Source organism: Clinocottus analis, unplaced genomic scaffold (genome assembly GCF_023055335.1).
Source record: "Clinocottus analis isolate CAN_PGR_092001 unplaced genomic scaffold, fCliAna1.0.p SCAF_8, whole genome shotgun sequence".
Lineage (NCBI taxonomy): Eukaryota > Metazoa > Chordata > Actinopteri > Perciformes > Cottidae > Clinocottus > Clinocottus analis.
In genome coordinates, this window is record NW_027176240.1 from 7,503,009 (window position 1) to 7,520,550 (window position 17,542).

The window sequence follows — 17,542 nt, forward strand, 5'->3', positions numbered from 1 at the left end:
TTGATTAATTATTTCCTAGTGGCTAATAGCCTTTCTACAGCCTAACAAGGCAGAACGTGGCTCTGCATTTAACACATGATTAATCTGTGGATAATTAAGGCCTAACAAGGCTGTTAATGAGAGGCCTAATGACTCCGATACCTGGCCAGTGATTTAAATAAGCTCTTTGGTTTCATACATAAAGAATGAGAAAAAAAACTCCAGATGACTGTATGTTTATTATGCTTTTGGACAGGCTTAGACAAACAATAAACTGCTCGGACAGTCGTAATGTGTATTCAAAAAGAAATAAACAAACATTCTGCCGGGAAGGTGTTGTTGGCTGAGTCTCTGTATCGGCCTCTTATCACCATCCCCCCACTGGAACAGTCACGTCAAAGTTAATGAGGCTTTAGTCTCTAGTCTCGTGCTGTCAGAAGTACGCTACGCTTTGTTTTTCTTCCTGCCAGTCCAGGCAGCGCTTAAACCAATCAGTGACAAGCGCTCACCGGACCATCAGGAGGGAAATGTTACCTAAAAATGAGGCCGTCGTCGGCCTGTAGGATGCCGTCTGAAGCAGGTGCTCATCAACAGAGATCACAAATCGGAAACGAACGCATCGGCCCGCTAATGCCTCGTATCCCAAGCTATATCGAGACGCACATTTGACGGCAATTAAACGTAATCTTTTGTCTCCTGCCACTCTTCTGGTACTGATACTCCTCAGAAGCAAAGAAGCAGTGTTCAAGACTTGACTCGTGCAAGTCCCTCCTCATCACAAGTCACTCTCTCGCCTCCAACTAGTTCAGAGCAGCTCGGCTTCTCACTGAAGACTAAAGGCGGCCGTGATTTAGCATCAGGACCCCTTTGGAAGGACCTGCCTGAGGAGAAAAGGCTCTCAGCATCTGTACGCTCTTTTAAATCACTTCTTCAAACCCATTTTTTACGGACTGACATTTATTAAGAATATTTTACTGATCTTTATGGCAAAAGGAAAAATAACATGCTGATGTTTACTGCAGCTTTTCTTTCAGATAAAACTGTCAAAATGTGACTAATTCAGCTATTTTCACATCGAATGGTTTGGAATAATATATTTGTACAGATTATTACAGAATTACTTTGTTGTAAACTATTGGCACACATTATCAGTTCTGGTACTAATATTATAGTAATATTACACGGCCTTGCTGTGTCATATTCTGTTACTCCAGGCTTCTGTTAACTTAGTGTTGATTACCACTTGGACACTATTGGTCCTCTAGGCTTATTACAGCGCCTTAGAATGATTTCGCAGCTGCAGACGAGTGAAATAATGTCATCTCTTGATGTTAAATATAAGTAGTAATATAACTCACAACAGTGACCTTATGTCTGTTGATTTAAGATGATTAACTGAAAGAGAATCAGGCACATTTTCATTAGATGATTACAAAAATATTATTTACAAGTCTTTTTGTAATACAAAAAAGGATAAAACAAACCATTACATCCTACAGCCTTCATCTCAGATGGCTAGGTATGGATTAATAAACTGGGCAAGTCAAGGAGCCCAAAAGGGAGAACATAATTGAGTCTTATCCCAATAATCACCCCCGGGTGAACTCCTCCCACCCAGACCAATCACACAGCGGCCGGCCTCAAGGCAGCACTTGAAGACCAGAGGTCCAGCTACTAATTATTAAAAAAAAACTGATCGCCACTGCTTCTTCTTATTCACTCCACTTAACATGTGTCCTGCCACTATCTCTCTGTTTATTTCCATGTCTCCCTCCCTCCCTCCCTCCCTCCCCGGTTGGGTCGGCACCAGCCTGGGGAGTCTGGCAGCAGCTCTCCAGCCTCCCCACCTGGCAGCCAGACCCGGGAACCTGGACTCAAGGAAACAAAAGCAAAGCCAGGACTCTCCTTATCCAAACACAGAGTCCCGCCCCAACGCCAGACAAAACACCAGACTCATTCTTCAGCGGGGCAAAAATGCACCACAGAGTCGTTTTTCAAGTTTTTCAAGTGCCTATTTGCTGTAAACTCCTGCGAGCAGCAGAAATAACAAGACTAAAGATGGTTTACATTAGGCGGTAAGATGTCTTGGCTGGTCGTCGTTTGGATCAAAATGAAAATGACTTGAGTCAATCTCCTGCTATTGTACACCATGGTATTCATATCAACAGCATTGTCTGTAAGCCAGAAAGTAATATAGAAACAAAGCCAACAGCTTGACTAAGTAAATGTAAACCATGTTCAGTGTGACAGCAGACAGTCGTATCCAGTGGAGGTCATGTGTTGTTACATCCCTCAAGGGAAGCTTGAGTGGACTAAGACTGATATCATCCCTTTGCCAGCGCTAATCACAAACTGGATGATTCTCCAGGAAGTATGACAACTTTTGGCGAAGCTGGCAATAGAGTACTTCAAACCACAAATGGCTCACAGATGTTCCCAACTAGAAAGCCCTTTTGGATTGGAACAACAGAAATAGAAGTCATCTTTTTTTAAAACGTAAAAAAAAAAGAGGAAAAAAAGAAGCGGAACTTATAGAAGTGCGCGTCTCCTCGGTGAATACGATCTGGTGTTTAATTCTCTCGTTTGGAAGGGCTGATCTTGGAAAAGCAGCTCAGAAAGCTTCGCTGCCAGACGCTGTGAGTCAGAGTATTTCAGAGGGAGAAGGATCGTTTCCCAAATAGAGCGCAAACAATCAATGGAAGACAATAAACCCCAGCTCCAACTCGTGTTTCTCCTCTTGGGTCTGGAAATATTCAAATTGGTATTTAATAACATCACAGTGCATCAGTTCATTCACTTCTCCCGCTTTGTTTCCTGACAGATCGCGTGTTCTCGTCTTGCGGCTCCGTGGATCTGCAGCACGCCGCGGTGCTTTACAAAGAGGATTTCATTTGGAAGTTGATGCACTCCCTGCAGATTTACTGCTGTCTTGTTTGTGAGGTCGTCCCACACTTTGAAAGGTAACATTTCCACTCGGGGACTGAAGAGTCAGATTCATTTACCTGCACTGTTGTGATTTCAGAAATAATTACACTGTGTACTCTCCCATCTCAAATCTCTGTGAACAGCCCTCTGAGACAGTTTAGCATCCTCACCTCACAGAGGAGTGACACACTTCAGAGGCTCTTTTATATCCTGACGTCTTTTTCAGCTCATGGCGAAGCAGCTCATTCTATTTCACGTCTACTCCCCCCCCCGCCCCCTCTCCTGGTCGTGTGCGAGAGGGAACGAAACGCTCCTTAATTCCTCTAAACGGGTGTGCTCCACGCCGTGGACGCTCGTACGCCGGCACCGGCATCGACGGAACAATAAAACTGCAAAAACAAAAGGAAGTGAGGAAGATTTTCCATGGCACGATGATGTCAGGGCCACAGCAGCGGTCGCTGAGTTCACGGCGAGCTTTCAGAGAAAACTACTCTGCAGTTGACGCAGAGCCAAAACAGGCTCAACGGGCTTAGGACCAACAGCTGGTTCTGGTTACCTAGCAACTCCCAAGCTGGGGGCCTCAGTGATGGGATAGTCCCAGTGTGAGAGGAAGAGGAGGAGGAGGAGGAGGGTGGGAGGAGGGGGGGGGGGGGCGAGCCGATAACCCAGCGGGCTTTCTTTGTAGCAAGTGCAGCAGCGGGACAGGAAAAGCTTGATCTCATGATATCAAATCTTGTCCCCAGAAGGCAGCGTGCCACAGGCCACCCAACCTGGCAACCCCAACACGGAGCGAGAGGTTTGCACGAGTGGCGCGATCCGTGTTTCTCTGCGGCATTTTCCAGGGCGATATCAGGAACACAAACATGCAAACGCACACACATGGACACACAGAGTTTGGCTGCACTTAGCTTCACACACACCCACTGATGATAACCATTAATGATCAGTGATTATCCAGATTTTGCTGAATTAAACGTTCAAGGGCATTCGCAGCTCTCGATGCCAACGCTCCATTCTACTCTACTTCGGTTCTCCGAGTGCTGGTTGTGTATGTCCACCTGCATGCTGCTTACAACATATAAACGGCATTGTTAAACTCTATAACTGCGCATGCAGATTAACAAGGAACCGGCGCCTGTATTCTTGGGAGTGTCTACTTTCTTTGGTGTGTTTACGATCCCTTGGCATCTGTAGAAAAAGAAGGGAGGCGTAATCTTTTTTTTGGCAGACTTGCCTCCTCCCGGCCCCCACCGGACCCTATCAGCGCCCGGCTACACCGCCGCCACCCCGGCCTGTTTCTTGTTCCACTGTGCGGACACACAAAGACCTTGTTTGTCCTCCCTCCGCCTGCCCTCCTCCAAACTTATCACCACCCGAACCCAGCCAAGAGGGGGCGAGGGTGGGGAGAGATAAAAGGATGAGAGAAAAGGGCAGGGCGAAATGTAGAAGTGTACCAGAGAGTGGAGGGGAAAAAAAGGAGGAAGCACACACGGACATAAAGAGATCACAGGTTGTGTTGTGGTAAACACTCAGTGAGAGAGGAGGGCATCCATCCATCACTGTCTCTTCTTTAAATGTTATCTTTTGTGCGAGTGAGGCCTGGAAACAACCAGTGTCCGGAGACAAAAGCAGCTGTCAGTGCTCTCGAGCTATACTTGCCATGCGCGCGCGCACACACGCACACACACACACGCACACACACACACACACACACACACACACACAAACACACACACACCTCAGAGGAGAGGGAGATGTTTCATCCACACAGACATGCACTGACAGTTACAAACTACAGATGCAAAATTATGAAGTATAAAAAAAAAACATTAATCTGCGTAATTCCTTATATTTTCCTGTGACGATGTAACAGATTTTGAACGAGGGTTTTGTCCCCATACACCTTAAAGTTATGTTTACTGCTAGCAACACGGATTACTATTAGTTCACACTGAACAAGCTATCGTTGCATATGATGACTTGTGATTGTGATTATGAGCTGCAAGAGTCCCACCACAATTAAACAAGTGTTTTCTCTTTAAAATCATATTTTTAATGCAGTTTTTATACTTTTATATTACTTATTATTTGTATCTTTTTTTTTAAGCATAAAAATGAGCTCTGATAAATCCTCAGATTTATTAACGAGCCCCACATATGTCTTTATATCCACCTTACATGCCTGAACCCGCACGCTGTGACACACAGCATTCACACACAGGACCAACCATTAGCACTCCACTCGTGTGCCCATTCTTCTGTGACCTTTGACCTTTCAAATGACGGTCCATCTAACGACCTCCTCCCACTGCTGTGCAGAGTTCTGTGGTTTTTAAAGCCAGGTTGCCTGCTTGCCCTCATGCATACACACACACACACACACACACACACACACACACACACACACACACACACACACACACACACACACACACACACACACACACACACACACACACACACACACACACACACACACGCATGTGCACACACTGGTTTTATGACACACTTCATTGCAAAAACACAAGAGGCTAATTAGCTTTTAAGCCAAATGCAACTCCCTCTTCCACCACCTCTCACCATTACACACACAAACCACAGCTTTTTATTATTACACACACACACACACACACATGCGCGCACACACACACACACACACACACACACACACACACACACGACAATTTGAAACATGCTCCTTGCCTGGGAAATGCTGTCTCCACATTCTTCAAATCAGGAGCTGCACATGGCAGAGGAAATGTGGTGGAGAGGGACAAAAAAAAAAAAGAGGAGAAGAAGAAGAAGAAGTGGGATTGGGGGGGTATTGTCACACAGTATGTCCTGGGGTTATCCTCTCCTCTCTACCTCCTCCTCCAGCCTCCCTCCTTCCCTCTCTCTGTCTGCTCTGGCTCTCCCACTGCTCGTTTCCAAATCTGTCCTCCTTCGTCACCTCATCACCAGAAGCTCCATTTCTCAGACGACTGGTGCTCGTGAGCGGAGCGGGGGTGGGGAAAAAAATGGAAGGTGGCACAGGAGGGCAGTGGGTGAGGGGGAGGACGGGAGAGCGAGAACTACGACAGTCACCCCCCCTCGTGTGGTTAAAGCGGCGTCAACTCCTTTAATCTCCGAAGAGGGGGGAGGGAGAAAAAAAATTGGATCTCTACTCGTCTTCAGCCAGCAATCAGCACTTCTGAGCGTCCTCCTCTTTCCGCCTCTTCAGCCAGATCACTCATCTTTTCTCCTCAGCCTCCTCTTCCCCTGCTCTGTCTCCTTCTTCTCTCCCTTCACGGCAGGTTTGGGCTATTCATTCAGACGTCAGGCTCACTCCGTCAGCCTTTTGTTGCGAGTCACAGAAAGACCGAGAGAGAGAGAGAGAGAGAGAGAGCGAAAGAGAAAGAGAGAGAGAGAGAGAGAGAGAGAGAGAGAGAGAGAGAGAGAGAGAGAGAGAGAGGGAGGAAGGGGTGGGGGGAGAAAAATGGCAAAAGACGAGAAAAAAAAAAGACAGAGAAAACAAGCCGGTGCCACAGCTATGCAGAAGAAAAGAAAAGAGGGAGGTAAATAAAGACGAAAGAGAGGGAGAAAAAAATCCTTGAAGAGCACCAGTCACAGCGAGAGGTGCAGCGCTCCTGGCACACGTACGACTCCCTCTTCCCTTCGCTCCGACCTTCCCCTTCGCTCAACATATTTTCCTTCTTTCTTTTTTTTTTTTTTCTCCCCCTCCCTCCTTCACTCCCTCTCTCCCTCCCTCCCTGCCTTTCTGTTTTATTATTTGTGATCCGGCCTTCACGGTCCTTTAAGAGTGCCAGCCCCTCCCCCCTCCCCCCTCATATCCCCCCCCCCCCCGCACTCCCTTCTCAGTCTCACTCCGTCTTGCACACAAACTCTCCTCCACAATCTCCGTCTGCAATTTCCATCCTCGCTCCTTCACAGGAGTTGATTGGTTTCGCCTTGCCTCCTTTTCTCGCCTCCAGCGTTCACGTCAATACTTGTCACGCTCGCACAAAGGACCCAAGACAAACATGGACATCCCGAGACACAGGTGATGACTGTTTCACACGGCGGCCGACGCAGAAACCGAGGCGCGCACTCTCACGTGCATGCAATCAGACTGGAAGCATGTCACGCAACGACAGGTCAAACGTTTCATTATCGGGACAAACATCTTTTTTTTTATTGAAAATCCTGCAGTAACAAAATGAATCCCCATATGGAAGAAGATCCGTAACTCTTTACACACCCACTAGTGAGCTCTCTAGGGATCAGAGGAAGCATAATGTGTGCTCCTCAGAGTAGTGTCTGTGTGTCTACTTATGTAACACTGCCGGAGTCTAATTGATCCTGAGATATAAACCCAAACACAGGAGTAACAACAGGTTTACTGCGACGCAAGTCTGAGACTCGGTCTTTGACGGACGCCTTAAAAAGGATTTTCATAATGAAGGTTAAGAAGGGCTTCCAGGTCGTCATACCGAGACACAACACTGCCTTTGTCGAGAGAGCATGCGCTCTGAAAGCTGCCATCTGTCACAGTTCAGTAGTGCAAGCGTGTTCATAGTCAATGGCAAACATTTTGATTGTTCAAGCTTCTCAAATGTAAAGTTTCACTTATTTTCCTCGTAATGCATCAGAGTAAACAAAAAGATCTTCGGGTTAGGATTAGGTTGGTTGGACTAAAGAGAGAAACACCCCGGGGATTAAAGCATGAGGGACATTTCCCACAATGTTCAGATTATATAGACAACATAATCAATCAATGAATTAATAGTTGCAGCTGTAAAACTTTTGTATTAGTGCATGACAGATATGGCCGAAGTATTGCCAGATAATGTAGGTAAGACATTACAAAACATGTTCAAAGATCTCATCATTTACAAATGTAGAAAATATTTTATATTATTTTTACAATGAGGAGGTTTGATTACATAAATAACATTTGACATTTACATAAGAAAAAAAAACTAAAAAAAAGATTATTCAAAATAATTGTTAGTTGCAGACAAATTAATGAGTTATTATTTTGGACCAAAATCAACAAACCACACTTGCTGTATTGTGCATAGTGGACTGTCGTGTAGTGTTGTGTACTGTAGTGTACTGTAGTGTACTGTTGTGTACTGTAGTGTACTGTCGTGTACTGTAGTGTACTGTAGTGTACTGTAGTGTACTGTAGTGTAAGTTCAACAGGAGTGTCGTGAGTTTAAAGGGCTCCATTGAGGAGGTTTGGTTACGTGTAATCAGAGATCACAAACCGGGCCTGGAGTTAAAAAGCCTCATTCATGAAAAGAGAGCGCTGGAGGGAGAATGTCTACGGTATAATATGACCTCCAGAATTCACCGTCCCATCTGCCTCGTCTGATCTGCATGACGTGCCGCTGCCAAATGATTGAAACACGAATGAGGGTGAGAGGAGAAAGAGAGATGGCACAGCTGCAGGTGGACAACAGATGTTGAGGCTTTTTTTGTGTACTTTTTTTTTTCCAGGGAGGCGATTGCAGCACATAAATTCTTGTTCTCCCATTCATACCCCGTCTGTGCATCGCTCCACCGCCATCACTCTCCTCCACCTTTCTCTTTCCTCTTTCTCTGTGACTTAAGCCAACTGGCGTGATTAGAGAAAGAAAGAGATGTAAAAGAGGACGTGCGTGCGTGTGCGTGCGCGTGTGTGTGTGTGTGTGTGTGTGTGTTGAGGGGATGAATGGACGGTGGAAGGCGTTGCATATTACACCTTTCATGTATGCTGCAGGCTTAGACGAACAGAGTGTGAACAGGCATCTATGAAAAATGAGACAGTGAACAAATTCATGGACAAATATGCACACATGCACAAACGCACAGAGATACTGACTCATCCAGCACCTGGCTGCCTTAGGTTTAGCGCCCTCAAATGTGTGTTTTGGCCAAATATGAGGACAAAAAACGCCATATAAATTGAGGATCAAATACGGAGTGATGGCTGCTCACACACGGACAGACACACACAAATCCTCCTCCCTGTGTGAGACTAAAAACACTGTGAAACACAATCCCATTTACAGCCCCGTGTGATCCTGAGCACGACTGACATGCCTACTGAGAAATGTTTAATATTTTCCTTGGGTGCAAATGAGATTCATCTGCACCTCTAAACATATCCCCCCCCCCTCCCCACCTCGCTTCTGTTAAAACACAGCCAAGCAAAGTGTCAAGTTCTGCAACGCCTGGTCACACACACACACACACACACACACACACACACACACACACACACACACACACACACACACACACACACACACACACACACACACACACAGTGCATACAGAGAACATGGTCATCTTTGTCTATTCATTCTGGTTTAACACCCGTGAAGATTTCATTTTCTCTAAATGAATAATGCAGGGTGACTCCCCGGTCGGCACCGAGAGGAGAGGAGGAAAGGAGAAGAAAGGAGAGAGTATGAGGTGATGGGAAAGGAAAGGAAGCAAGAGGAGAGGAGATAAAAGTGAAATAAAGACGAGGAAATGAGGAGAGAAAATGATGAGTAAAGGAGAGGAAAGGAGCGGTAGGAGAGGGGGCAGCAGGACTGTTGATGAGGAGAGTTGTAGTCAGGGGCCTGGAGGTTCTCATTTCACCGCTTTTATTCTCCTTTTTTTTTTGTTGCTACAAATAGAGCATGCGACCTCTTGTATTGGTCCTTCCTCCACCTCCGCACACACAACCCACAGTTAATCACTTCACGTCTCGCTGAAAGGATGCAGCAAACTGGCCAGAAGGAGCCTTTTATGGTCAGATTTTACCTTTTAAAAAAGGTCCAGTTGCTGTTGATGGCACCCGTACAGACTATTATCTGTATTGTGTTCACACAACTACATCCACAAACAAACAGGCACAGCCTGGCCGGCAAGCGTCAGTCACTCTCAGAGGGAATTGTGTTTAAATAAAGAAAAAGAAGAAAAAAAAAAGGGCAAAAAAAAAAAAAGATTTGGAGTTACTGTTTCAAACGCCAAGCTACCCTAATTCACAACTATTTTTCAATTATTCAATATGTATCATTTGATAAAGTGTCATTTGATGACTTGACAAAAAAAATCAAGCTATTTAAAGTGAGACTGTGCTGCTATTCTATTAAGCACTCAGAACAACTTTGAGACGGTCAACTTTGCCCATTTTCTGACATTTGATAGATCAAACCAATGACTAGATTAAACCTGAGAACTCCATACACATTATTATCAGTTGCAGCCTTAACCCAGGGAAAAAGGGACCATGACACTGTCGGTTCAGGCTTACAAAGTGTATTTTTTTCTCATAATAAAAACAAGCCAAACAAAAAGCTTTAGGTTGTCTTGCTCTCCTCCTCTCATTCTCTTGCTCCAAGAAGCACGACAGAGTTTCCATTTATGTAATCTCCCGTTTGCACACCACCGGTTTCTGAGACTCTATCACTGCCTCTAAAGCAGTCAATACTCAATACCCGATCTAAAGCAGCCCTCTGTGCATTTAAATCCCATCTTTGGTCGTTCTCGCTCGATCTTCTCTTCTGATCTGCTGTTTTTGGTTTGGTTCAATCATGTCCCACCCTCCCACTTTCCTCGTTTCCCTAATTTTCCTGCAGACAGGCTCTGTAACCCACAACCACAGTAATGAATGAATGTGCTGAGCTGGGGATGACGTTTGTTTAGAGACATATTTCTCCCATTTTCCCTCTCCCCCCCCAACTCTATACTCTCTTGAGTTAGGAGAGTGTCAGAGCAAAAATGTTTCCCTACAAAGATTAATTTACAAAGTGAGGGGAAACAAAGAGAAACTGGGATCAATTTGTACAAAGAGAAGATGTGAAAATGAGTACTTAAGATTCATATTGATCAATTGCAGTCAATGTGACCACAGACTGTATTCAATCCCTGCCTGATATTAAGTGAAACGTGGAGGTAAGAGGAACTCTCCACTGAGGCATAACAGACGCCACACCTGCACACAGCAGCTTGCACTTCCATGCAGACACAAATGCAAACGAGTTTGTGATGAGGGAGAATCGGATATCCCCAATGTTCTTTAACATAACTTATAATGAATTATTTCAACTTTGCAGCAAATTTGGTTTGGCGGCGACGACGACAGCTTTGGCCTGGGCCGCCATTGCAATTGGGAACAAAATACTGCATTGTAGTCAATTAATTCATGCAAAATTGAAATGAAATACTCTCCTCTACAGTTCTTTGCACACAAGCCTGTTAATATTTGTTATGTTCTGACACAGATGCTCTTTTTTTTTTAACAAAAGATTTAGCCAAACAAGTTACACATTTAAGCCTCGAAAGTACTCCAAGTCAAGATAACTTTTATTTACTGTTTTTATTTTCCTTTTTACAGATTGGAATAGAAGAGGCTTTACATTTTCAAACGGCACAATTACAATGATGTCTTTCTCAATTCTTTGTTGCCCGGAAAACACCTCAATTTAATCAACCGGCTGCATTACTAATAGTACGTTCAGAAGGAAAAACTATACACCGGAGTGACCAGCAGCGTAACTAAAACAGCCTTTTACTGTCTGCCCAGATTTGGGCCAAAGTTTGAACCTCAAAGTCTAAACGCAACACTGACAGTTAGCCTCATCTCCATTGAGAGACCTGGGTTGACTGACAGCTGTCAACGCCCTCTTTCCCCTCCCCCACCTTGTAAGCAATCATCTATCAGGAGCTGGACTGTGCCTCTCTCCCTCCCTCCCTCCTCTCTCTCTCTATCTCTTGCTTAATCCCTCACTCTGTGTAACAACTGCCGGAAGCTTTGACCTGGACCCAGTTAATACATAATCTGCCATCTCCAAAACTAATACGCCACAACCCTCCCCCATCATCACGCTCGGCCTGAGCGAAGAGGAAAAAAATCGCGGCTAGTGTGTCATGCCGATCAGAACTGACCTGAGCCGGCATCAGGTCGCCTTGCTAGAGTCCACGGGAGGAAGCCAACACACTCTGCAGGGCGAAGGTGCAAGAGTGGAAGTCCCACAGTATCATATGTGGTGGTTATGCCGGCGTGGGGGATGGGGAGGCCTAGTTAGTCATATAAAGGCGGGGTCTTGCTCAAGGGTATTCCACAAAGCATCATATACTGAAGAGGGCGGGGGCATGCCATCTGTATTTACACATGGGCTATTAGTTCAGAGGAAAATTATTTCTGGTTGTTGTGCAACTCACTGCTGTAACAAATTAATTCCCTGTCCAGAATATCAGGAGTTTTTTTTTATCAAATTGGATTTTAAGGAATGCAAAATGCATTGTTGCTGTAATATAATGTTGTACATAAGTTTGAACTGACAGGCTAACTAATATTGTGTTGGTCTAAAATGTATAATTCCTTTAAAAAATATGCAAGAAAATGTTTGTATTTTGTATCCATCACCCATAAAAAGGATGAATATGATTAATCAAGACTTTCTTCCTGATGCATTAGCTCAGCCAGCCATTTTGTAAAAAAAATAAGTAACATGTAAATTTGCAGTGTTTTCTGACAATGGACCGACCCTTTAACCAGAAGCAAATCTGCCTCTGATTACCACCAAAACCCACGTTGCCTAGCAACATACAATTTAGGAATATGCTTTCAGAGCAGCTTTGCGGCTGTGTCCATTAACAGATGAAATTACCAAAGCAACAAATGTCAGCCACATGCAAATGAGGTCTACTATGCTGACTGTGTGTACCAACAATGTGATGTATTTGTATGAGGCGGACCTGAAGAAATCTTTTCAGAAGCCCGTCTGCTCCGGTGCTAAGAGCAGCCGTCTGTTTTGACAGTCGAGCAACGGGGATCTTTTAATATCTGCTCTCTTAGGGCCAAAATATCTGGGGGGCAAGAGAGAGCAATCATGTGTTCCCAGTCTGCCTCGGTCCCCATTGTATTCCATTTCTGGACTGGCAATGTGAGGTGGTTCACAGAGTCTAGCGAGCAGAAAGCCAGGAAGCTGGTCTGAACAAAATGAGAATATCTGTGGATTAGTGCAGCAGTGGAAATGGAGGATTTGAAGGATTAAACCCATCCCCTCTCTCTCTCTTCTCATTACAACCTGCACAGAGAAAATTACACACTATCACAGATCGGCCATCAGCACGTAATTCGATTTTATCTGTCCAGTTATGCTGCTAGTCAGCCTCTGGTGAGCAGGTGTTGATGGAGAAATCAGTCCTGATTGCCCAAAAATGTCTGAAATATACAGTACTTTTATTAGGCCATGGGTGTGAAAAGAAGAGCATTTTATTCTGCGAAATTAAGGCTTTAATCTGATATATATGATTCAAGTGATGACACAATAAGGATGCTTTCACTGACTGAACTCAATTCTTTTCAGACTGGAATCAAAACAATGTGGGATACAGATCAAAATAAAAACAAAAAATAATGGAAACAACTACTATATAATGAAAACTTTGCCTTCAACTCAACAGTCAGGTCAGTAGTACACAGTAAAGAAAGTCTGTAAAGACTTTCCAGGCTACTCTGATGCGCCCACCTTATTATCATAATGCAATAAAACATCCATGTGGCAACTTGGGGGCTATGAGGAGCAGAAAGGACTTCATCAAAAACAGCTGCAGTGATACCAAAGCTTAAGAGACGTACATATAACTAATCCTGTTTTGACCATAATGGTAAAAAAAAAAAAACACCATAATGCAACTTAATGAATTCAATTAGTTTAAAAGTGAGTCGTTGGAGCTTTTTATTTTGCTCCAACTACCCACCAAGGGCATTCAGTAAGAGCTAAATAAGAAAATCTTTGCAAGGACACAAAATTCTATCACACATACTGTTTACACATGCACACACATAAGGCAGCACACCCTACTGCACACAATATCTGACTTTTCTGATGATAGAAGAACCGTGCACACATGAAAGCAGCGATTGACAGACTGTAACATGAAGAGAGTGCGCAGTTGTTCGAATTTAAAAGGTATCAGAAAGGCTGCTGACAGCTGTTCCTCCCAAACCCTCTATACTGCGCCTCACCAATGCCTTTTTGTGTTGTACTTGATGTCATTCTGACAAAAAAGCCACATGAGATTACTGAAAGAATAACTTGACACAAAGTATATGGAAGTCTGACAAATCTGTTTCTGACGGAGATAAGCGGACAAGAAAGCGGGATTCAAGTATCGTTTTAGGATCGTGTAGAAAATGTAGAAAGCAAAAGTAGGACAGGAAATGGATTGCCAGAGTTATCCTTTTACAACATTAATTATAATCCTAACAACAGTTTTGGAACAGAGATAGTCAGACAACAATTTAGATTTCCTCCACTGGACTAAATGAGAAAAATGCCACACCATTTATCTATTGTTGCTGTAATGAGAACAAACAGAGGACGGCAAACAAATGACAGCACTGACCGAAAAGATAAAACGATTCACAAAAAATTCTCACTTAACATTCTCATTGGGTTTGGTCTGTCTTAAGGTCACGCATACTCCAGCATCCACATTCAGCTAAATAGATCACAAGCCCCTCGGCTGAATGATGGTTTTACAAATCAGAATACACACCATAAAAAAAATGGACAGAGATGGTATGCACACTAATGATTAATCACTATGAATGGGGGACAATACATTTCTGGTGCCTTCTTACTTTTTAAGGAAAATGCAACCCAACAAGTTGAAGTTGTTGCTTTCAGTATCCTGAATGGCTCTTAGAAATGTTAACCAAAATGTGAAGGCATGATATGATTCTTAACAATGCAGCAGAATTGCTTTGTGGAGCTATTCAAAAATAATGAGAGGAATGGAGAAAGAAGCCTGACATAAAGCATGCCAAAAATGAAGAGCTTGAGTACAAAACAATTTTCTTTTCTATTAAAAATATGTGAAACAGCCAAGAGAAAGTGAGACCAAATTTAACAAGAAATCAGACAAATAAGAGATGATGAGGCTGAAAGGAGAAGAAAAGGATTTACTTGTATCTGGTGACGCCATAGTGGACACGATGACTGGTGGACCGGTGCGTCGACTTAGTTTCTGGTTAACAGCCAGGACACTTTGGCCTGGTGGTCCCATAGGGACAATGGTATTGTCCTGGGCAGGTCCACCCTTACGCATCATCTGGGGACTGGGATGAGGGCTGTGCATGGGAGACAATGGCAGTACGTTTCTGTCCCTCTTCATCAGCTCCATAGGTACTGTGTAATTGGTCGAGTATGCTTTAGGAACCTGTTGTGGCGGCTGTGTTAAAGCTGGCAGAGACACTGGCATTTGCTGTGGCATACCTGACATGGAGTGCATAGACCCTTGTATGGCAGGCATTGACCCAGTCATTTGTGGTGGCATCATCTGCATACCATGCATGGGCATCCCAGAAGAGTAGGCTGACATGGGTCTTGATTGAATAGGCATAAGTGCTCCGGTGTATGACCCCGGGGAGCGAGGTGGTTGGCCTGGGTAGCCTCCAGAGGCTTCCATGAGATGCTGAGAGGGGGCACTGTTGGGCCTCCTTCCTATTACATCTCCCATCCTTGGGGAGATGGTTTGCATGGCCCCGGGGGTCTGTGGGTGCATCATTTGCGCATCCACGGTCAAAGCCTGTGAGGGGTGCATTGAATGATGATGCTGCTGCTGGTGGTGGTGGTAGAGGTCTGAGCGATGGCTAAAGCTATTGGAGCGGCCTCTCATGGGTGTTTGAGGTTGCGAGGGCGCTAGCGGAGCCTCAGTGGACCGCTTGCAGTTGTGGACCAAGCGAGATAATACACGAGCCTGGCCGAGGTTGGCGGCGACGGTGCGGACATCATTCTCCTCCATAACAGCCAGCATGCTAGTGGAGTCAAATCCCTGCTGGATAAGTGAGGAGATGGTGCTCTCTGCGAGGCCCTCATTTCGCAGCAGGGCAAGGAACTCAGGGTCAACTGTCTTCTTGGGGTCCAAAAGCAAAGGCGTCTGTGGAGCAGGGGGCGGAAGAGGAACAGGAAGTGGAGTGACTGGTTGAGGAGGGACTGAAGATTGAACCACCTGCACAAGGGCAGGTGCAATTGGAGCAACTGCTGCAGTCTGCACCGTGGCAGGTGGAGCAGCAAGTGGAGCCATCATCGAAAGGTTCGGGTCAGAGGAAGGCATTGCAGGTGGAGGTGGCAGAGGCTGTTGCTGTTGCAGATTCAACTGTTCTTGATGAAGTTGCTGCTGCTGTAACTGCTGTTGTTGAAGCTGTTGCTGTTGCAATTGTTGCTGTTGAAGTTGTTGCTGCTGTATTTGTTGTTGCTGAAGTTGCTGCTGCTGCAACTGCTGCTGTTGTAACTGTTGTTGTTGTTGTTGTTGTTGTTGTTGTTGTTGTATCTGTTGCTGTTGAAGTTGTTGCTGCTGTATTTGTTGTTGTTGCTGCTGTAATTGCTGCTGTTGTTGAATTGTGTAGGGTGAGGTGGTGTCTTGCCTCATAATCATACCTTGACTGGCAGGATCTACCACTAGACAGGTAGCACCCTGCTGCTGAGGATCCAACGGACGACCATTCACATCAGTATAGACTGTCTGACCGGTCATAGGTGGAGGCTCACTGGCATACCGAGGAGATGCGTGCTCCATACTATAGTGTGAAGGAGATGGCTCCCGAGAGGGTATGCGCTGTTGGCCATCCGACGTCATTTTGGCAGCAGTTACAGCACCAGGTTCCCTATACCCTCTACTCAACTCATGAGCGGTTGGAGGAGGAGGGGGAGGAGGTAGAGGTGATGCAGGGGCTTGAGGTCCTGCTCTTCCTCCCTGACCTTGATCCCACACAGCACGAGCCCCAGGTGCCATCCCAAAATGAGACCCTGACCGACTTAGTGGGTGGGGGTGAGGCGGTGGAGGCTGGTGTTCAGGCCGGTAAAAGCCCTCCGGTGGCCGCGGAGTCATGGCCGGGTCATGGGGATAGTAATCCTGATGCGGAATGGATCCTCGATGAGCCATGGTTGCTCGTTCGTAATGGTTTAGATCAGGCACAGAGCCCTTCCTCAGCCCCCGTGGGTCCTGTCGCTCTGCGTAAACCTGTCCGTACGGAGAGCCTTGGCAGGAATACGGGTCGCGCTTCAAATCCAGGTCAGGGGGACGCACTCCTGGTGGAGGTTCGTACCACCCTCCTCCCTCTCCGTATGACAGAGAGCTCCGCCGGCCGCCTACTCTTGCCTGCTGCTCGTAGACACTCTCAGTCCTGTCCCACTGACCCTCATTCCCCCCTAATGTGTCCCAACTGTGGGAGCGACCAAGACTCAACTGTTTGTTAGGGACAAGCATTGGCAAAAAAGGAAAAAGTAGAGAAACGGATTACGGAGGAGAAAAAAAAAACACAAAACAGAAGAAAATGTTCCGCTTCTAGCTGTGTTTGTGAAAATTGTCTTTCAAGTCTTCTTGTACTGCAGCACGAAAAAATGTAATGAAGAGAGGGAAGAGGAGAACAAGCAAAAAGGAAGATGACGCTGTACCGTTTCACCTGATATCGGGTTGTAATATTGTAAGTCCGTGCTATCAGGTGACTCCCCCTTTGGCGGTCCGTCCTTGAATAATTAATCTCTGGTGATGCTGCCTTGTTGTGCGCGAGGAAAGAGGACACCACACACAAACACTTTCCACAAAACCACACAAACACAGTACAATGCAAAGGTAGCACAGCTACTCCGTGAAAGACATGAAAGCA

General features: G+C 45.4%; 1 protein-coding gene across 6 annotated transcripts in view; it reads right to left on the reverse strand.

Moving 5' to 3' along the window:
• LOC137779656 (C-terminal-binding protein 2-like) overlaps positions 1-17,542 on the reverse strand; it is a 61,511-nt gene that overhangs the window by 15,314 nt on the left and 28,655 nt on the right. Inside the window, exon 1 of one of the 6 annotated variants that reach the window (XM_068567755.1) lies at positions 14,841-17,142. The exons of 3 other annotated variants lie outside the window; for them this stretch is intronic. In XM_068567755.1, the coding sequence (XP_068423856.1) occupies positions 14,841-17,142 (2,302 nt within the window). Of the gene's footprint in view, positions 1-5,607; positions 6,589-14,840; positions 17,143-17,542 lie in introns of those variants that run through there. 2 more of the 6 variants (XM_068567756.1, XM_068567759.1) reach the window with 2 other exon arrangements.